The sequence below is a fragment of the Eurosta solidaginis genome, chromosome 1, assembly GCF_040869045.1.
Source record: "Eurosta solidaginis isolate ZX-2024a chromosome 1, ASM4086904v1, whole genome shotgun sequence".
NCBI classification, from domain to species: domain Eukaryota; kingdom Metazoa; phylum Arthropoda; class Insecta; order Diptera; family Tephritidae; genus Eurosta; species Eurosta solidaginis.
This window is the reverse complement of record NC_090319.1, coordinates 35,301,791-35,324,367: the sequence shown is the minus strand read 5'-3', so window position 1 is coordinate 35,324,367 and position 22,577 is coordinate 35,301,791. Positions and strand designations below refer to the sequence as shown.

The 22,577-nt window shown below is 34.1% G+C and overlaps 1 protein-coding gene across 2 annotated transcripts in view; it reads left to right on the top strand.

Moving 5' to 3' along the window:
* LOC137251459 (organic cation transporter protein) overlaps positions 1-22,577 on the top strand; it is a 202,401-nt gene that overhangs the window by 4,816 nt on the left and 175,008 nt on the right. Inside the window, exon 2 of one of the 2 annotated variants that reach the window (XM_067786080.1) lies at positions 6,069-7,242. In XM_067786080.1, the coding sequence (XP_067642181.1) occupies positions 6,972-7,242 (271 nt within the window). In that variant the 5' untranslated portion in view covers positions 6,069-6,971. Of the gene's footprint in view, positions 1-6,053; positions 7,243-22,577 lie in introns of both variants that reach the window. The other variant, XM_067786074.1, reaches the window with a different exon arrangement.

Below are 22,577 nucleotides of genomic sequence, written 5' to 3'. Positions count from 1 at the left end.
GAATTTTTACCTGAGTGAAAAATAAAGAAAAGTGCTACTGCCTAAAAAGGAGTAGAATTGAAGAAAAGGGACCAGTGGACCAAATGGGGTTGGAAGCACCATTTTTGGGCCAAATGGACCAAAGTGGCAACCGTGAAAGCGAAGAAAACTACCTTTCAAATTTCTCCACAGACACTGGTGAGTTTTTCGGTGATGACAGCGACCACTTTGGCCAGAATCGCGGATAAAAGAACTGGTAACGATATTCGGTTACATAATATTCTGGGTACTATTTTACCGGTAACGCTCAGAATCGGGGCGTTAATGAAAAAAAATAATAATATGCCTTATACAGCAAACATCTGGTATGATACTTTGTTTTCTAAACAAACTTTCTCTATCTGCTAAATTTTTAGTAAGAAGCAGCATTTCTCAACCAATGGCTATCTATTGCGCCCGACGTTGGGCGCCACTTTTAACATATATGTTAATTTTCAATGATACAAAAATCAGGCATTTCTAAAAGTATTCAACCTTTTATGCACCCAAAACTCAAATGGATTGCATACGAAAGACTATATAACGTACACGAAAATAGATTTTCTTATTAAAAAAGTGGAAGATATTTTTTATTATTATTAAAATAAATGAAAGACTTCATTTTACTGAAAATAAAGACTATTAGACTATTTTCTTTGGTAGCCCTGGAAAAAGCGAGCCTAAGTATTTAGATTGAGTGTTCTCTTATGTGCGAATGGTTCAAGTAAAAGTCAGTTTCCGGCCTAAGTTTGTAAACAAGACTTCTTTGTCTAAATGGATCTTCCGTCCTAGGTCATCTGATATTCTACCTAACTTAAATCTTTCGAAATTGTGAAAACGATATGCACTACATTTAAATAGTGCGGTCTATTCAACCTATTTTCCTTTATAACACACTCCATATCTATTGAAAAATCAAACAACAATAACGAAAAACATAAAATATTAGCGTCTTTTTGCACTAATTATTGAAACACTGACGTCAATTGTGCCATATAAAAATTTACAAATATAGCTAAACATGTGTTTCTGTAGGTATTTATGAGCAAATATCTCATTATTTTCCAATGCCTATAGATCTAATTACATATTACTTAATTAGTACGAGTACTACGCTTGGTGTGCTGTTGTAACACAACAATATTATTATTCAATAACTTAAAGTTTTTTGTTGTTGTTTTTAATTTTACTTAAAACACTTAACCCCAAGAAGGTATTCCCGATGTACCCCTCACCCATGATATACTAAGCGTTTCAATTAATGTCCAGTAATGGTTAGTAGGTTTAGAGAAATTCATTTATACATATGTACTCGTACAACAACAGTTGCAATGAAGAGGCCTGCGTTTTATGAGCAGAACGGATGCAACGATTTAACGCCTACGCAATGTTCTGTTACAAGTCAATTTAACTATGACGACACTGACGAGTTTGCGACGAGACATTCATTGTGACAGTGGATGTGTTGTTGTGCAGAGTCATTGAAGTTCACATGAAAAATTTCTGTATGTATAGGCACAGTAGTGTATGAATTAGGGTGCAGTTTTTTCAGAAGATTTGTTTTTTCTTTTCCTTAGCTGAAAATATTTTTTCGAAGTTTGTTTCCAAAGCATAGAAATTTTCTTTCGAAGTTCGAAATTGAACTCTTTCTAGAATATTTTCTGCCAAGCTTAGATAAGACGTAGTATTAGTGGCCGAATGTTAGATTTTCGAAAAAATGGATATGAAATATTAAACGGAGCTTGACTAGGAATTGAACAAACCCATTTTACATTAATTCGTAGGCAAAAAGGAGCTCTAACCGATTTTCGAAATTAGCATCATCACTTTCTAAGTCCGAAGCTCGAAATCCATTGCTAATATGTTTTCTTGAACTAATGCATTTTTTAAATTTCAAGAAAACGGAAAGCGTATTACATAAACAGAAACTTCATTCAACTAAGCCAAAGACCTCTTTTGACATCTGTAAGTTTAAATAACAAAGAATTCAGACGTTGAAGAACTAAAGGGGCTCACCCTAATATAAAAACGTCATTTGCTTTAAATTTTATTTAAAGAAAAGCAACAGTGTTCTTGATTAGCTCACGTAATTGACGTGGGAAATAGGAGCAACTTGCAACTCACCACCTAGGCGATATTTAGCGATACGTTCGTGAGTCAGTACTGCTAAACGATAGCTGACACCAGCCGTGTGCACTGAAAGAGATCAATTCTTGATCCAGCTGCTTATTTCAACCCAGTACACTCAGAGAAAAACGCCGTTCTAAAATCCAGCACCACCGGACTCAATTCAAGCTTTTCATGTTCTTACTTTTTTGTTCTTGAAAAACGAACGACGTGCTCTCAAAACAACAATCTTGTTCTTGAACTGACAACAGTTTTCTTGAAAAGAGGACGGCTGGTCTTAAAATGTGAACAAATGTTCTATTACAATTCTAGTACAATTCGTGTGCACTACAATGTTAAATACGATATTTGGCACAAGTTATGAAGCAGTTGTAGTGGCCCAGCGGTTGTGATGTTGCGGTTGCGATCGTGTGGCGCGAGTTCGATAGCCGTCTAACTATGAAATTTTTCTAAACAATTTTTTATATTCTATTTTTTTAACTCTTATTTTTCGTTCAGCTCCATGCACATATCCACGCCTAATTGTCAAACTTGTTATGAAATCTTTTAAATATATATTCAAATTACATCATCAAATAAGAAAAATTTCTTGATAAGAGAAATATACGAAAAAATGCATATTATGCGTTTTTTCAAACCTTTTGGAATTTTAATAATAATTTGTTTTGTTATTAATATTTTTTATTAATGGCAACAAATTATTTATTAAAAAAAAAAAATGAATGGGTACTACTTAAAAAAATTACCTTTCCCACTCATTCCCCCCAAAGGTCAAGCACAAACCGTTCTAGAATTGAGACCGAAAAACGTTAAATCGACCACAAATTGTTCTCGAAGCGTGAGAACGCAAAGTCTTAAATCAAGCCCAAATAGTGCTTGAAATGAGCACAGAAGGTTCACACATCAATACCAAACTGGTCATAAAATACGAACGGTGTGCTTGAAAAAACCGTTCTTAAAACAAGCCCATCGGTCACGAGTTAAGAAAAAACGTACTTAACAGACTTTTGTCAACGAATGTTCTTAATTTTGAATGTGTTTCGTTCGCTTTAGAACGATTTTTTCTCTGAGTGTAAAGGTTTTCGTCCGCTGCCAAATTGGGTGTCGAGAGGAAAAATCTCTGGGACGAAGCTTTCTTATCAACGTATCCTACCAGCAAAGCCGTTTTTCGCTGTGCTATGCCTTTGTTCAAGGGCCAACCCAAATTGTTTGACACCGTCTGTCACTCCGAGTCTGACGTAAGGAAATCTATGAATAGAGGCTTATACAGCACGACTTTTGTTCGTCGTTGGATGATTTCCCTTTTCAAATGTCAAATCTGTCCATTAGCTGGCAAGAGTGATAATCCGTTTTGCGTTTTTGCGCTGCTAATGTTGGTTCTCAGATTGACGAAGCTCCTCATAGTCTAGGCGTTACATCAGTTAACAGTGAAGTAGTGGCCAATGTGCGAAAATGCCTTTCCGTTCATAAGAAGTAATTCGTCTCGTCCTCCTTCGCTCGAAGACCAATTTTTTTACGCAGAATAGTTTTGGTTGAAATTTCTCGCTTTGATGGGCATCGCGGTGAGACGTTCACTTACTAGAACTTAGCGACTAAGTCTCTATTCCAAATTTCGCGTTTTGCATAATATCTTGGATATTAAAAACATTTTTTTTTAAACCTATTTTTGACTTGATATTGATTGTCGATTTCGTTGCGACTTTTTTTTTAAAAACTGGTTTTGCTGAAAAAAAAAAATTTTTTTAAATTTGATTTTCTGTGTTCGTGGTTAATTGTTTGCTCAGAACTTTCTTTAAGAAAAATTTGTACAAGTGTTTAACTAAATAAAATAAAACTATATAAATTTCCTTTAATTGATTTGTTAAGTGCTCATATCAGTCTGCTGCTTTTTTGAACTCATTTTCAAATACGTTTGCTTCGAAACTTTTTTAAGAAAAAAAAAATAAAATTATTGTGAAAAAGTATTTTTATTCTTAATTATATAAAACAAAGATTTCCTTGAAAAGAAAAATGGGTTTTTTCAATAAAAAATATTAAGGAAAAAAGTTCGTGGCAAAATCATAAAAAAACAATCAAACAAATTTTTTTGAAATACTTTTTTTGAATAAACAAATTTTTTTTTAACACCAAAGCAAATTTATGCCTAAAATTATTTCATTAAAAAGTATTTTTTTTAATCAAAATATTTTTATCAATAAACTAAAATTTTTTTTTAATAAAAATACCTTTAGTAAATGCGTTTTTATATTTTCTTAAAAAAATAGTGGCAAAGACTATAAAATATACTATTTTTTTAAGAAAATATAAAAACGCATTTACTAAAGGTATTTTTATTAAAAAAAAATTTTAGTTTATTGATAAAAATATTTTGATTAAAAAAAATACTTTTTAATGAAATAATTTTAGGCATAAATTTGCTTTGGTGTTAAAAAAAAAATTTGTTTATTCAAAAAAAGTATTTCAAAAAAATTTGTTTGATTGTTTTTTTATGATTTTGCCACGAACTTTTTTCCTTAATATTTTTTATTGAAAAAACCCATTTTTCTTTTCAAGGAAATCTTTGTTTTACATTGATTTTTTTTTTATATGAAGTTACCCTGACTTTTTGAAAGCATAAACCGAAGCGAAATATTTTTACTTAGAAAAACTTTTTAGAGCTGGATTTCATACGAACTTGGTCCGAAATTTTTGAAAAAAGTTTTAATTTAGGAAAAACGTTTGTCATATGATTTTGCCCCGAATTTTCAAAAAAAAAAAAAAAACAAATTTTCATTGAAAAAAAAAAATTTTTAGCAATTGCCGAAATGGATACAACGAGCTTTGGCAGTTTTCTAAACTTTTTCTTTCTTCTATTCTAATTTAAAACAATTTTTTCATTTAATGGTAAATGTATCATAACAATAAGAAGATAAAATAATTATTGTTAGGCCTTAAGATCGATTCGAACCCGCGATCTTAAAAAAAATTACTTTTAAAAAACCTTTCTCAGTATTTAATTATTGTATAAATTTGCGCCGACTGTTTAAAAAAAAAAAAGACCAAAAAAAAATTGGCTATAGGAAAAAAAATATTATATTAAAAAATTTTCTTTAAATTGATTTTTCATATGACTTTGCTTGGACCTTTGTAAGAAAAAATTGGTCATGGAAAAAAATAGTTTTGTTTGAAAAATAAAACTTTTTTTAATCAATTATTCATGAGAAATTATTCCTATACATTTAAAGAAAACTAATTTTACTGAAACTAAAAAGTATTTTTAATTGCAAATACTTATTCTGAATTGACTTTTATATTGTACATATGAGTTTGCTCCTGCTTTCTTCTAAGAAAATATTTATTTTTTGATAACACAATTTTTATTAAAAAAACTTTTTGAAATTCATTTTACATATTAACTTTGAATTATCTTTAAAAATACAACTCTTTACGCGAAAGAAAATTTATTAAAAAAAATTTTTTTTAGATTGACTTTTCATATGAATTTACCACGAATTATTTTTATCAAAAAAAAAAAAAAAATTTATTTGACAAAAAAACATTTAATTAAAAAAAAATTTTTTTCATTGATTTTCAGAGAAATTTTCGCCAGCTCTTTTTTAAGAAAAAAACTGTATTAAAAAAAGTACTCTTATGTTCTTTAATAGTTTTTCAGTTCCCATATATTTTTCTAATTGAAAAAAAAAAAAATTTTTTTTTATTGAAAAAGAAAACATATTTCTTAAAAATATTTTTAAGTATGGAGTATTTTCAAATTTACAAAAAGAACTTTTGAAGGAAATTTTTTTTTGTTTTTTTAGAAAACTTTTTGAATTTTAAATTTTTCCCGGTTTCCAAAAACCGATTATTGTGCCAAGTGAGTGTAGCTTTCATCAGTATGAATAAACTAAAATTATGAATTTGTTCATTAGATTAATTATTTGCAGCAAAACAGTGATGTCAACAAATAATAATTGGGTGAGACTAAGATTTATTATAAGCATAAAATTAACACAAAAAATTTAATGCGCATACTCAACTAAGTATGTGTTCTAGTGTGTTAAATAAATATTTACTTTATGGTGTTATGAATATTAAATAAGTTGGAACGCAGCAAAAGAAAAAAAATGTGTAAATGAGTTATCCACGTCAACAGCAACAACGCCTTTTGTGAATGAATTAATTAATTGCCAATTGACATTGTACACGATCTACATGAGCGCTGTTGTTGTAGTTTTTATGCCAATCAACCGGTGGATGTCACGACTTTGTCGGCGGTTAATTTGCATGCAACGCAACATACAACAACAACAACAACAACAACAACACATAAAACTTAAAATAAACGTGAAATTGTATTGCCATAAATTTTTGTCACTGTGACAAGTTGTCACCGTACTTATTTTTTGTTGCGATGCGATTACTAATTGTTGTTATTTATGGCATAAACATGACAGCACGAGAATAACGCACGTGTTGCATACAAAATACCTAAATAAAAAACAAAAAATAAAACAAAATTAATCAAACTTATTAATATGCTATGTGTTTGTTTTTTTCATCATATAAACAAATAAAACGACGTGTAAATCAATTCAATTAAAAATAAATCAAATCGAGTGAATGACAATAAATTTAGCGCCACTTAATTTGCTATTTTAGTGCGCACAATTCAATCAATCAAGTATCAACAACAATTTAAATACAACAACAAATGTGTAAAAAAAGTGCAAACAAGTATTGTAACAGTGTGTGTTGTTGCTTTTAAGAAATCTTATCAATAAATTTTTATTACAAAACGTGTTCAATAAAGTTACGTATGCTCGTACAAACATAACAAAAAAAAAACAATGTCTAAAGATCGTAATTATAATTGCGGCGCTGGCGCTAATGAACACCAAGAGCTGCTAGATTTTGCACCTAAAGTGCAAATAGTGCAACATCGTGGTGGTGAGGCAGTTGGCAAGCGATATTACAATGAGGCGGCAGCGGTGCCTTTGACCGCTGACAGTGATGTTGATGACGAACATGTTGCAGTTTCGTCAGAGGCAACAGATGCCGCAACAAGTTTGTTATTGGCTAGGCCGCGAAAAGTTCGACAAGAGCGGCAAAGTGATGGAGGTAAGTTCTATAAGAAATATATTTTATACAAAGTTTCATAATTTTTTATAATAAAATAAGTACGAGTGTTTCCATCATAACATACCGAATCAATTTGTTATTGTTAAACCAATATTTTGCATTCGATAAACTTAGTTAATAATATTATTATTATTTTAGCAAAGTTGTCTAGCCAATTTGCTTACTTCATGTTCCATTGCTTGTCGAAATTGTTTAAAAGATAAATCGGTATTTGCGTTGTGACAGTTGTGGAATTTTCGATTTGTTATCGGAGTGCTATAAATTTGCTAACGACAACAATGATTACACTGGACCACGAATTTCAACTTTTTCTCTTTACCAGAAACGCCGTTATGAAATTCGTATGTAAAATCACCCCCTGATTTCGATAATTGAGTTCATTTTTGATTCTATGGTACGGTTTTTGAGACATTTGCAATTTACCGTTATTCGAAAAAACCAAAAAGATGGCTCCCTTTAATTACGTATATCTCACGAACAGGTAAAGGAATTGCAAAAAAGTTTACAGAATCGGAAAGACGATAAAATTTTCTATGAATACATCATACATTGTTTTTTGCTCAACCAGACAGTTTTCGAGATATTAGCTTATAATTTCAGATTTTTGTTTTTTTTTATGAAAAAATATGAAAAAAATTACTTTTTGCGAGGGCAACATTCCAAAACCACGACTTTTTATCCAGATATTTTTTCTTTGCGTAAAGCTCTGTTTAATTATAAAAAAGATAAGCTATCATTGAATAAAATCAATGCAAAACTACGTAAGTTATAAGCGATCAAATAAAAATACCCAGGTTGCGCAACTTCAATGTATGTATAAATACATATATTAAAGGTATAAAGTGCAAATGGGATTTTATCCGGATAAACGAATAACACCATAACAATGATAATACTTTTTCTTTAAATATGTCAAATAGTACTTTTAATACTCGATTTGTATTATAGTAGGTAGAGAGGTTGCGTCGAAAGGAAGAGTGGTTGGGTTCGAAACCTGCTGTAGGCATGTAGTTATAAACATGTATTTCCGTCACTTATGGGTAAGTATGCAGGTAGATTTTCAAAATTATAAGACACAGAAAATTTTTAAAGCCTACATCTAAAGCAGGTAGTATTTTCTTTTCCCGGCTTCGTATAAAAAGGAACCTTTCTGTCTGGGTAAGATTTGATTTTTTCAATTTTATTCTTGTTCCGAGTATAAATATGAGTTAATGCGCCTTGAAACTTCATAACATCTGCAAGGCTTGCCGAAGATAGTTCAGTTCATAAGTCAAATTTCAAAACCGTGATTTATTAAAAAAAATAAAATGAGTAAAAGGACGCGAGTATTTGTTTGTAATAACGATCCAGATATGTTCTGTTTCATGTGTGGCCAATATACTATCATAAGGCGACGACGAGTGTTCTCAGATCATATGAAAACTCTATACTGCAAGTATTTTGGCATTGAGCCTAAAAATGCTGAAAAACCAGGGACACCGAACACTTTGTGTACATCGTGTCGAGTAGAATTGATTCAGTCGGAATCAGGACAACAAATAAAATTTGATACACCAATGATATGGAGAGAACCTACTTGCCATTCAATAGAGTGTTATATTTGTCAAACAAAAGTACTTGGCGTTGGAAGATCAAGAAGAGTAACCTATGCCAGCGTACCTACAGTGACATTACCAGTACTACATTCAACGGCAGTTGCGGATCCAGTTCCATTGTCAACAGTAATATCTGAGTGCGGGGAATCAAGTTGTACTGAATTTCGCATGGGAAACGAGAGAAACGTTCTGTCACAAGCACAACATAATGATTGGATAAGAGATTTGGAACTATCCAAGGAAAAGGCCGAGATCCGCGCTTCTCGTATGCAACAATTTAAATTTGTGTCATCCGATGTTAAGGTGATATATTGTGGAACTCGTCACAAACAATTTTCCAAACACTATACCAAGAAATACAGCATATGCTACTGCAACGACATTCCTGGTTTATTCAAAGAGTTTGGTCAAACATATGATTCAAAAGACTGGCGATTGTTCATAGACAGCAACAAACTGAGTTTGAAGGCTGTATTATTGCATATTGGTAACAAAAAGCCTTCTATCCCGATCGTACATGCAGTAAATACAAAGGAAACCTACGAGGAAACGCAAAAACTACTCAAATTTATCAAATATGAAGAGCATGATTGGAAAATATGTTCGGATCTCAAAGTCGTTGCAATGCTATGCGGTCTACAAAGTGGCTACACCAAGCACTGCTGCTTCCTTTGCAAGTGGGATAGCCGAGCTCGTAAGGACCACTACGTCAGAAAGGATTGGCCGGAAAGAGTCGAGTTTACCGTATGTGTGGATAACATCAAATACACCCCTCTTGTTAAGAAAGAGAAAATCATACTTCCACCCTTACACATCAAGCTCGGTCTCATTAAAAACTTGGTTAAGGCTTTGGACAAAGAAGGCGAAGCATTCGACTATATGAAAACAATTTTTCCAGATATTTCTCAAGCCAAGATAAAGGAAGGTATTTTTGTTGGACCACAAATAAAAAAGTTGATCAACAATAATCAATTCAAAAGACTACTCTCATCAGTTGAGGCAGCAGCGTGGGAATCCTTTGAAAAGGTCGTTGCTTCTTTTCTCGGTAGACACAAAAGCGCTAACTACGAGCAGATAGTGAACGACTTAATCAATAATTATGCGAAAATGGCTTAAAGGCTTATTAAAATTAGTTTCCCAAAATTCTATAACTTGTTTACCTAACTAATATTTTCTTTCCAGGCGTAAATATGTCCTTAAAAATTCACTTCCTGCACTCACATTTGAGCTTTTTTCCGGCAAATCTTGGCGACGAAAGTGACGAACATGGCGAAAGGTTTCATCAGCAAATGAAATTAATTGAGAATCGATATCAAGGATTCTGGGACGTCGCAATGATGGGTGATTACTGCTGGTTTCTCATAAGAGAAACCGATCCTAAACTGATTAAGCGTCAAAGTAGAACACATAATTATTTCGACTACATAGTCAAATCAAATTAAGATAAAGATTGTTAGAATATAGTATAAACATAAATTAAAAAAAAAGTTAAAAATATGGGAAATTTAATTCATAAATTGAACTTTTAACTAAATAGAAACAGAGCATAGCTAGATATTTCACTCTTCTTTATACCATACCTACGTTTTGAGGTATACGTTGAAATTGCCCAACCTGGGTATCTTTATTTGATCGCTTATAACTTACGTAGTTTTGCATCGATTTTCTTCGATGGTAGCTTATTTTTTTTAATTAGACAGAGCTTTACGTAAAGAAAAAACATCTGGAAAAAAAGTTGTGGTTTTGGAATGCTGCCCTCGCAAAGAGTAATTTTTTTCATATTTTTTCATAAAAAAAACAAAAATCTGAAATTATAAGCTAATATCTCGAAAACTATCTGGTTGAGCAAAAAATAATGTATTATGCATTTATAGCAAATTTTATCGTCTTTCCGATTCTGTAAACTTTTTTGCAATTGCTTTACCGGTTCGTGAGATATACGTAATTAAAGGGAGCCATCTTTTTGGTTTTTTCGAAATTAGGGGGTGGTTTTACATACGAATTTCATAACGGCGTCTCTGGTAAATTTTGGCCGTCGACCAGTGTTATCAATGAGTTACTCACTTTTTATCGTTGAGTTATAGATTTGTAATGGGATTTACTATCGTAAACTTAGATTTTTTAACGAAAAGTCGTTAACATATTACCAAAAAGTTATCGACATATTATGGATTTGGGTTCAAAAATTATTGATCTCTTATTGAAAATACATCGATTTACTATAGTAGTGTTACAAATTTGTTTCGAAATATTTTGGGTTTTTTATCGAAAAACTATCGAATTGTTATCATAAAGTTAACGGTTTGATATCGAAAGTTATCGACTTTTTATCGGAGTGTTACCAAGGAAACTCTAGGAGAAAAAATTTTATTTAAAAAACAACCATTGTTTTTTAAAACCATTTTTTCATATATTTTACCCCAACTTTAAAAAAAAAAACCAAAAAAATGTTTGTTGAAAAAAATATTATACTAAAAAAATTTTATATGTATTGAATTTTCGTATAAATTTGCTCCGATTGCGTTTTTGGAAAAAAAAAAAAAATTAAAATTGTCTATAGAAAAAAAATTATTATATTTAAAAAAATTCCTTTAAATTGATTTTTCATATGACCATTGTAAGAAAAAATTGGTCAACGAAAAAAATATTTTCATTTCAAAAAAAAAACTTTTTTAATTAATTATTCATGCGAAATTATTCCGACACTTTTACAGAAAAAAAATTTACATTTGACAGCCACAACTCCGCAGCTGGCAATCAACAGGGAAATGTCAAATAATAACGTAAACGTTTTTTTTGGGTTTTTGTCGAAAAACTATCGGTTTGATATCGAAAGTTATTGCTCTTTTTATGGGAAAAACGGACTTGCTGTGCACCAACCATGTTGATTGTGAGCTCTCAAGGTCCTTATGGCCACGTTTAAGATCGGAAAGGAGTGAGCGTACTTCTGGTGTGCTTACAGGTCGTTGCGCTACCGCACCAATGCCCCAACGGTGTGTGTAAAAACAACAAGTTGTCTCTGCAAAAGTTGTCAGAATGAGGAGAATTCATTACCCAAAGCAGCACTTATTGAGAAATGGGTGGCTCAAACTAGTCTTATGCTATTTTTGTTTAATTCTGCACATAAAATCTCTCTTTTCTATTTGTAGAAATTCATTCATTTCTCGCAAAGATGGCTTGTCAATAATGGTAGCGGGCCCTTTTCTCCTCCCTATATTACTACTTCTTGGTCCCTCTCAGACACCATAGGGTAACTAGTTAGTAGTATCATAAAGATCACTGAGACATAGTTGGAGAGCAGCGTGAGCGAGATAGCAAAAGAGGCGTAGATGCCGTCATAGCCAGTAAGTCAATGATGATTAGTACTTTATGTGCAGAAACGCCGTCTAAGTTGGCTGAATTACTGCTACAATAGCAACATAAATGATGTCACACCCATCACAGCGAAAATTTCAATTTTAAAACTTTTCGAAGTTTTTCTGGGCTCATAGTCTAACCAGTACTGATACGAAATGTCGAAAGTGAAAATCGGTCACCTACTGGGTTTTTGAGTTACTCATTCATTTGGTTGTGTAATCCAACAATAAACTTAGTGACATTTTCTTAGAAATTCATTTCCCTGTTGATTGCCAGATGCTGAGTGTTGGCTGTAAAATGTGAATAATTTTAACTAAATAAATAAATAAGCAGCAATTTTAATTTTTTATAAATGAAGACAAAAACAAAGTCCAACGAGCAAATACAAATTATGCATAAAGTGTGTATATATATATATGAGAAAACGCTACAGTGATATATCAGAAAGATTTTTAGTTTTTTACTTTATACTAGTTTGATCCATATCGAACTAGTCTGGAAGAGATCAAATTAGTGTCACTTGTACACGATACCGAACCAGGATACTATATTCGGAAGAGGCTGTCCATCCTGGATGGCTGCACCAATAAACGGTTATTCAGGAGGGCAAGTGCAGTGTACAACCCTTGGACTGCAAACTCACAATGTTAAGTTGGATATATTTACAAATCAGAAATCGGGAAATCATAGCATAGCTTACACCGGCTTACCGAAGGTCTTTTCCGGATTAAATGTGATACCCTCCGTGACAAGGTCCTTTGCAACTACGGAAATATCCTTGTACACGCTGCAAGCAAGATTCCTGGAAAAGTTAGTATAAGGCGGCGGATAAAGCTTACATCACAAATTTCGATGATAATTTCTCATTGGCATTCAAAAATATGAAGTCCGCGATTGCTTTCTGTCTACCGTCCTCTTTCGGTGAAAAGCCAACTTATTCGACTTATCAGCTATTGGATTTTAGCCCCACAAGTCGCTGTAGCATGGTAGGCCAGCTGCTTGAAATTGGGCTAGTCCTCGTATATGGTTGAATAAAGTTGTCTTCATAAGTAAAGATCTCACATCCCCCGGAATGGGTTTCGACTAACCAGTTTGTAATAGTTTCTACTAAAAACGTTGGATCTATTAAAAAGCCCAACTAGTGGAAGTAACTGTGGTTGTATTTCTTAACATCCTGCAGATTAGTAGCTAAAGAATAAAGAGAAGCTGCAACTCAAAGAAAGGTGAAAAAAGGCATATCAAAGTGTGGTATGTTTTCTATCCTCTTTTATATCGTATCGCTAACAACTTTCTCCTGAGACTTGGCAGTAATATGTTACACCTTGTCAGGAGGAACTTCAAAATCGGATCTGATGGAGGGACTATTTTCCGCACTTTAAGTCTTAGGGCATTTACTAAACTGTAGTTAATTACTTTGCGGCCGGGAGTAGTCGAAAAATGCCGAATCTCACCCGCAGTTTATTTTAAGATGAGCATCATAGGGATGTCAGAGCAAAACCGAGTCATAACACACTAAGGAAGCAGTTGGTCGACACCGCCTCTAGCAGCTGCGATCCAATGAAAAGTTTAGGTCAGGCTGGTTTTTTCCATGTGCTCGACATGCTTGCCCGTGGTTAAATCAAACGATTTATCTTCCTTCCTCTATGCTATCAAAAAAATCGGGTGCCCAGAAATCTAAATCAACTTGTTCTCAGTTCAGAGCATCCACAAAGAAAGTCATGAATTGATTTATGTTTCTCCACATTCTGACAGGATCAGCAGAGGTAGCTGGTTTGTATATGCCATCGTGCATACTGCACATATCTGCACACTGACCTGTGATCTTGGAAAATCTAGAGTTGACTGAATATTTGAACTGGGTATTGATACTAGTTCTGAGGTTGTTTCCAATTAGTTCAGTTCACTGCAATGAATATACACTTTTTAAGTATTTCTTCTTTCATTTAAAGGCTTAAATGAATAAGTGAGTAAACCACTTTAGTTATTTAAACTTTGCATCAAATTGAAAACAAAATATTAAATAAATTTATCGTAAGTGGCAATGAGTGCGCCGGCAATTTGGTGTAACTGCTTTAAATGAGAGGAATGTTACATCTTACAGAAAATAATGAACATGGCATGGCGGATATAGACATTTTTACATATTAGGGGCTCGTGAGCCGGGCCTTTTGCAGTGTGTTCTGGAATGTAAAGAAGCATTGGAAAAACTTCGGACCATACATCTTTACTGGGTTCCCGGTCATAAAGGGATAGAAGGTAAAGAAAACGCCGATGAGTTGGCAAAGGAGAGTGCAACACTCTCTGAGTCGAGGACAGACGTCGCAATCAGTTTGGAGAAATCAAAAGGAGAAAAGTGTTGCGTATGATCCACGAAGCAGGAAAGGCGTGGAAAAAAGCGCGGGACTGAAAAATTGCTTAGGTCATGTGCAAAGCCTACGATATTAGACTTGCAAAGTGGCTCATATCTCTGAAGAGAGAAAACTTAAGGCTCACTGTGAGCTGTAGGAACAAACCGGTTAAGCACGTTCTGTGTTCGTGTCCTGCGCTTGCCAGGCCAAGGCTCCGGCTAATAGGGTTCTTCCGTTTGGTCGTCAAACAAATTCTGTTAACATTATCGACACATTCAGTCTATGTGAGGTCTTTATTGACCGGCCAGTTGAACCTAACCCAACCGTTGAAGAGATTATCAACTGAACGGTGCGTTCAGAAAATTATGACTCAACGATTGTGTTTGCTGAAAACACCTATTATGAATTCCTACAAGTGGAGAAAGCTTAAAAAAACGGACACAATAGAAAACAGCCAAGATCACCTATTAAATCACTGTTCACAACCCTTCGCCTCTATATTTTTATTCAAAAATATTTCTAATTCCAAGTATATTACATTACATCTCGTCATTTCGGGGTGGGTCCGGGGTACATGGACCCCGCTGGATCCGTAACTGTTTAGTAGGTGTAAAATGCTATCAAAAATTAATTTTGCAAATCATCCTAACCAGACTTAGGCGATTATGATTTATGACCACAGAAATATTCAGAACTATAATTTTTTTTTTTGTTAAATATCAATTATATCTCGTGGTTTGAACTCCAATTTCGAAACTAACTACTCAATCCGGTCGCTGTGTCGTTTTGTTCATAATTTGTTTTTTTTTGTTGTTTTTTTTTGTTGTGTTTTTTTTGCTTAAATTGTTAGCTATGCAAAGTTTGAGTATAAATATTTGTTCGCTACTTATCTCGAATAAGATAAATTTATATTTCGCATATTGCAAACCTGGGCATCACTTTGACAATGTTTATACATCAACAATGCAGATGCACAAAATGGGCAATTTTGTTTACATAAAAATAATAAACATTTCAGTTAAATTGTGATTGTATACAGAAAGCGCGAAGAAGAGTATTAGGCAAAAAGATTAGAAAAATCATAAATATGTATACGACCATTTTGGGCAATTTGGGCTATATAACCTTGAAACAATTTATTGCGCTGGGAAATTTGAAATTTCACTAATTGTAATGTAGGTATAGATATACTGGTGGTATTTAATTTTAGTGGCACGTCAGTCTTGGAAAGCATAGGAGAAGATTAATATGAGAAGAATATGCTCATATTTGACAAATGTTGTTTTATTATTCTAAAAAATTGTATACAAATACTGTGCATACATATATGATAATTTTAAGGCACTATTCGACTTACTTTGCGTAATGTAATTACTTCAAATACAGCATTTGATATGTGACAGCAGGTTTTTCATACTTCTGTACATATTGTAACGGATTTTGGGAGATTTCTGATATTCATGCACCTTCTGTTAACGTTCGAATTGCTCCAATATTCAGTAATGCAAAATGGTCTTTATTTAATACTTCGCAATTACAATTATCGCGTACTTCACTAATAGCGTTTTTAAATCAAACTGATTGCTTCTCGCTTGCACCGCGCTGCTTTTATATTCTCAGTTAGCTTCGTTCACATATTTATCCTAAGGTCTAGATTTTCAGGAACATGCCTTCACAGTTGTAACTGATGGCTATGTTTTTCTTCTAGCTATATGCATGTGTATGTGTGAGTAACAACTTTTATTCTTAGCTGATGACAACTTGATGTGTGACTGTTTCTCTTTCTTCTTCGCTCTTGACTACATATGTATATGTGAAATAATCTCTTTGCTTCAAACTGCTGGTTATATGTGTGAATTATTCTTCATTGCCTTCTATGTATGTGTGTATATGGCTTACTGTCATTGTGTTTATTTAATAACAGCATAGTGATGTTAGAAATGCTAATATTCGCCACAATATCATTAAGCGTATGGTTGTAGGAATTGGACAATATTGGACATATATTTCTCTAAAAGTAATGAAATTTTAGTTGAATGCATTTTGATAAACTACGTTATTTGTCTCATTATTTGGAGCATAAATATATAAATTTCTTGGGGTGCCAACCCTAGAGCTAGCGACGAACAACTAACCATGAGAAAAGGAAGATGGTTCCAAATGAACTCCTGCGAAACTTAGTGACTGACCTTGCGCTTTTTTGATGGTCATTGCAAATGTTAGACGTACTAGAATTTGAAGTAATTTGAATACGAAAGGCGTATCAGAAGGAATAAGGGGTATGCGAGGAATGAAAACTTCTTCACCTGCTGATTTCCCCGACAAAATCGTTGTTTCAATGACGTTTGGATGTAAATTTTTAACTATCAGACGACTTTCATTACATAATTTTGGTGCCCTCAAATTTCTTAATATCATTATTTTTGATCCAACTTTTGGGAATAGCTGATGCGATGGCATTCCCAATGGTTCCAATGAATTAAGAAACTCGACGAGATAATTAACAGCTTGATCTTTATCGATGACTGTATCAATGGATAAAGGCTTAAAGAGAGCATAAAAGCAGCGCAAGCTGAGGAATTAGGAATCAATTTGATTTAAAGACGCTATTAGTGAAGTACGCGATAATTGTAATTCTGAAGTACTACTCCCAAAGTAGTCTAAATAAGGAAAGTTTTGTTATACTGAATATTTGAATTATTTATTCGACAGTTCAGAGATTCGAACGATAACAAAAACTCATTACAATACAATAGTACCGATTTAATTTATTCAATTCATTGTCTCTCGCACTCCTCGTCATTATGACCTTCTTCTTCACTCCAGTCTTCTACCTTAATACCCTCTCTGTCATCCTATGTTTATCACATTTAGCTTAAAGGTAGGCTTTATCATTATCTGTATTTTAATAAGCGAGACTTGCTCATATTGCTTTATACAACTGTTTTGTTATTGATATTAGAGAAAAATTTGCTAAGTTTATAAACGGTGATGGTTACTAGGACATGTTTCTGAATTTCACTTCTTCATCAGCTAGCTGAAATTCGGACACTCTAGCCTTCTTACCAGTTTCGACTTTATCCCGGACAGAACGTAATATTGTATGCCGATAACTGCTCCCTATACAACTTCACCCCTGTCATTCCACCGAGAGAGGAGTGGGGAAGTGGAATTATCTGCGGCATTGACCGGTTAACTTTTTCACGGATGGGTCGAAGCTGGACGGAAAGGTTGGTGGGGGGGGGGGGGGGGTCTTTTGTCAAGAGCTCAATGTAAGCCGCAAGTTTATGTTGGCCGATCACTGCAGTGTATTCCAAGCGGAAGTTGCTGCGATTAAGGATGCGGTGGATGAAGTGCTATCCAGTGCTACTACGGTTAGGGAATTTAACATCTACTCTCATAGCCAAGTGGCTATCAAGGCCTTGAGCTCAATTACAGTGCGATCGAGGGTGGTCTGGGAGTGCCTGACCTCGCTTTGGATTGCATCGCATTATTCTACAATTAAGATTATCTGGATCCCGGGTAACTGTCAAGCGGATCTCTTAGACAGCATCGGTACAACTGAACCGGATGAAGATGGCTGTAGGGATTTCGGGATTCCGCTGGCCACCTGTGGATTGCTCCTCCATAGCTGGGCCTCGAGTCAGCTCAGCAAACGTTGGGCGGACACCACGTCTTGCAGGGTAGCAAGATCTTTCTGGCCGAAAGTGGATGGCAGGAGGTCTGCTGAAATAATTGGGTTCACTAAGGCTCACTTATCAATGGTCATTGGGGTATTGACAGGGCACTGTCCCATGGTTATCCATGCGGTACGTCTCACTATACTGGAAACTTCATCCTGCTGCAGCTGTATGGAAGATGATGAGGTGGAATCACCAAATCACTTTATGCTTGATTGCCCAGCTTTTGCCAGAACTAGACGAAAGTACTTCGGTCGCGACTCACTTGGATCTCCCGAGGATATATGCAAAGTTGAGATCGGTATCATTCGGAGCTTTATCGTTGCTACCCAACGATTCTCTAAGTAGCTAGACCTAAGTCAGCGTTATTTTTGGTGTACGTGGTATCACAACGGAGATTTGTGTTGTCCAAGTGAGCTATTGTTATCAGCGCAGCTACCACCTAACCTAACCTAACCATCGCCTTTTGTAAACTTTGCAATTTTTCTCTAATATCAATAATAGTAGACTTTATTTATAACCAGAACGACATTTTGTTTCATATTCCTGCAATTGGTTGTATATTATTTTGTATGGTATAATAATAAATTTATCTTATATTTTCAATAGCCCCTTCAATTACTATAAACTACACAATGTTGTCAAATTAAAATAAGCATCTGGTTACTTTTAAAATATAATCAAAACAAACAACGAATTTATTGCAAATATTGAAATAGTCGAGGTTCAAACAACCGCCGACAGAGCACACCGTTGCGTACACTCAACAATTTTCTGTTTATTTAGTTTTTATATACAAACGGATGAAATTGGATTGGTACTAGGGATGTTAGGAATCTAGTACGAGTTTAAATACGAGTGCATAAGTTACAATATGTGAGTGCTAGGGATGCAAATATTAGATATGGAAAGCAAGAAAGTGTGTCTTGCGATAAATGAGGACAAGACGAAGTTCCTGCTATCATCCAAGAAAGAATCGGCACACTCGCGCCTTGCCAGTCACATCACTATTGACGGATTTAAATTCGAAGCTGTGAAGGATTTCGGCTATCATCATACCTGTCCTGGTGTATGACTTGGAATCATGAATGGTGTTGAGAGAAGATGACATGGCACTTTGAGTGTTCGGGAGAGAAGTTCTCCTGAAGATTTATGCTTCTCTCCGTGATACCGACGGCAAGTATCGAAGCAGGTATAATGAGGAATATAAACAAGTAAAGGTGTTTAAGTTCGGATGTAACCGAACATTATATACACAGCGTGAGCTTCAATTGTAGATTTATTTCAGATAAATTACTTTTCGACATAACACGTGGCACTGCCCGTTTAAAAAAAAATTTCTCCCCATTTCCTCTTACAATAAAACTTGATAAGTGAAATATCATTGATTCAAAACTATTTTTTGCTAAGTTATAGCTTATTATTCTATTCTACGACCCTTTTAAACTTGTTTTATATCTAAGTTGCCGTGGTCTTTAAACGATCCCGTCCAATTTTACTAGAAATATTTTCTGCTATAAGGAAATATGTGTTTCATTACGATGTGTTAATTTTTCTTCGAGTTATGGCTCCCGAAACATAGAAAATTGCTTAGTCATAAAAGGGGCGGTACCACGCCCATTTTTTTAAGTTTGAAGTTTTTCGTATTTATTGTTATAAATACACTTGGGAAATGAAGTACCATTGATATAAAGCTCTTTTTTGCAAATATATAGCTAATTTTATTCTTCCACGACCCTTTTAAAAATCTTTAAATAAAAGTGTGCGTTGTTCTCAACTGATTTCGTTAAGTTTTCTTCAAAGCATTCCTTATAGTAAAGGCAACCTCTCTGCCGAATTTTGTTACGATAGGTTTAACGATTTTTGATTTATAATTAATAATATTTGTGCCACGCCCATTTAATTTTTTTTTTTCAAATTTTTGTCAATATTCTAGGTGTATTATATACTAAATAATCAGGTTTTTTGTGTTTTCCAAAATGTTATATATATATAAAGTGGTCGTGGTTATCATCCGATTTCGCTCATTTTCAATACCAATCTATTCTGGGCCCGGATAAGCTCGTGTACTAAATTTGGTGAAGATATCTCAATATTTACTCAAGTTATCATGGTAACAGACAGACGGACAAATGGACAGACGGTAATGGCTCTATACAATTTTTTTCGATACTGATGATTTTGATATATGAAAGTCTATTTCTATCTCGATTCCTTTATACCTGTACAACCAACCGTTATCCAATCAAAGTTAATATACTCTGTGTGCAAAGCACGCTGAGTATAAAAATTCCAAAGTCTTCGCTCGCTAGGTCATGTTATGTGCACAGACGAAGGCGCCCCGCCCAATAAAGTATTTCAATCGACACCGCACCCTGGTAGCAGAGGGGTGAGCTCCACTGAGTTTGAAAGATCAGGCGGTGGAAGACTTGACCTCCCTTTGTGCTCCCAATTGGGGGCAGTTATTGCGAAACAGGCATAACTGGCGTGAAACGGCCAAAATGAATAAATGAATGTGGGATGTAACGAAAGTGTGTTTGCCGAAAGTCGCTAACTTCTCACTCAGTGAAAAAATGTGCGATCAACTAAACAAGTTTTTTCCTAAGCTTTACAGTTTTTTCTATTCCATAATATTATTTGGTGACTCTGTGATTTGTGCTGCTGTTGTCAGAGTAATCCGCTAGATATCTATGTATAGGCTTACATCGATATCTGGCAGCAGATTGCAGCAAAAATCACGTCTAGTGATTTATCTTGTCACATCTTATGTTCCTGTGATTGCAGTTGTTGGTAAATGTGACTGTCAACTGCGAATATATCATATTTTTTTCCATCAGCGTACAGTGAGCGTCACACCTAAAAATCACTGCGACTCAGGGACACAACCACAGCTTACGTTGCTCCTGCAAAATTTTGTCATCTGCCAACTTTATAAGAAAAATAAAAAGAATTTCAAACCACTGTTTTATGATTGATCTCCTTGCCGTGGTCGTGCGCAACAAAAATTTATTTCCATACAAAAAAGGCGCGCCCTAATGTTGACACACAACTTTTCACTTTAGTATATATAATATTGGACATTATCAAAACGCGTGTCTTTTCAAGTTATATTTATTTAAAAATAATAATAATTCAATTGAGGTATTAAATCAATTTTAGACCTTGAACATTTAAAATAGTTTTTACAAAAGCAATGTGTTTTCACATCAATGGAAAAATCTGGAAATTTCAGCAATAGTTACACATAAATTATGGCCATATTTTGATTTTCAATTTCAAAAACATTACTCAAATTAGAGAGAGGAATGTGTAGGATCTAGTACAATTAAATTTGCATAACCCTTTTTGGAAGTGTGCAGCAATAAATTTAGAATTCCCAAAGTGAATCATCACACCTTAAAGTGTGCAGAAATGCACTGCTTTATGGACTGTGCGGTTTAACCAAAGCTAATCTACTCTCCTTGCTACATAAGGGCCAGGCTTCCTAAACAAATTCTATAAAATCAATTGAAACTACAAAACATAAAGTGAAGAGTGAAGCTTTTAACGATTTAAAAATGTTTTGACCGACGTGGGACAATTCATTTTATGCAGAAATCCATTTTCTTTGATGAATCGATTTTTTTACAAAATTGATGTACCACGAATTATCGCACCTTCACATATGTATATATGCAAGTAGTTTGAATGTAGACTTGTCTAGCTGTTTTTTTGTTTTTGTTTTGTTTACCATAATGCCGGTAGCGGCCGCGTGGCAACGCCATGATCGCGTTGATAGGTGTCGTTAACATCAACATGCCAAACAAATGCACATTTAATCACATGTTCACATACATACGCACAGGGTCGAACTTATCAAACAACAAGCAATGGCCGGAAGAGTAGTCTATTTTTACTATTATTTATATCCACAATCGGAAACGTAAAATTCAGCAAAATAATCGCCACCATAACGTTACGATAGCGAAAACGGTAACCGTGGCCTTAACTGTAACAGTATCTATAGTTAATACATTATTCGTAGGTGCAGCGTAATCACAACTCGTCCGTCAACGTAATTGTAATGATATTAGAATGTTAACAATTAACTTATCTCTAACCAGAAAACTTAACCATAACCTTCGTCATAACCTTCACCATACTCTTAACCATATTTTTAACCCTATTTGAATTAATAACCTTACCCAAAACTTGACCATAGTTTTAAGCAAAACCTTATTCATAACCCTAACCATAGCCTTAACTGAAATTTAACAATAACCTCAAAGATAACCTTAAATAAAACCTCAACTATAATCTCAACCATAACTTTAGCTATAATCTTATCCATATCT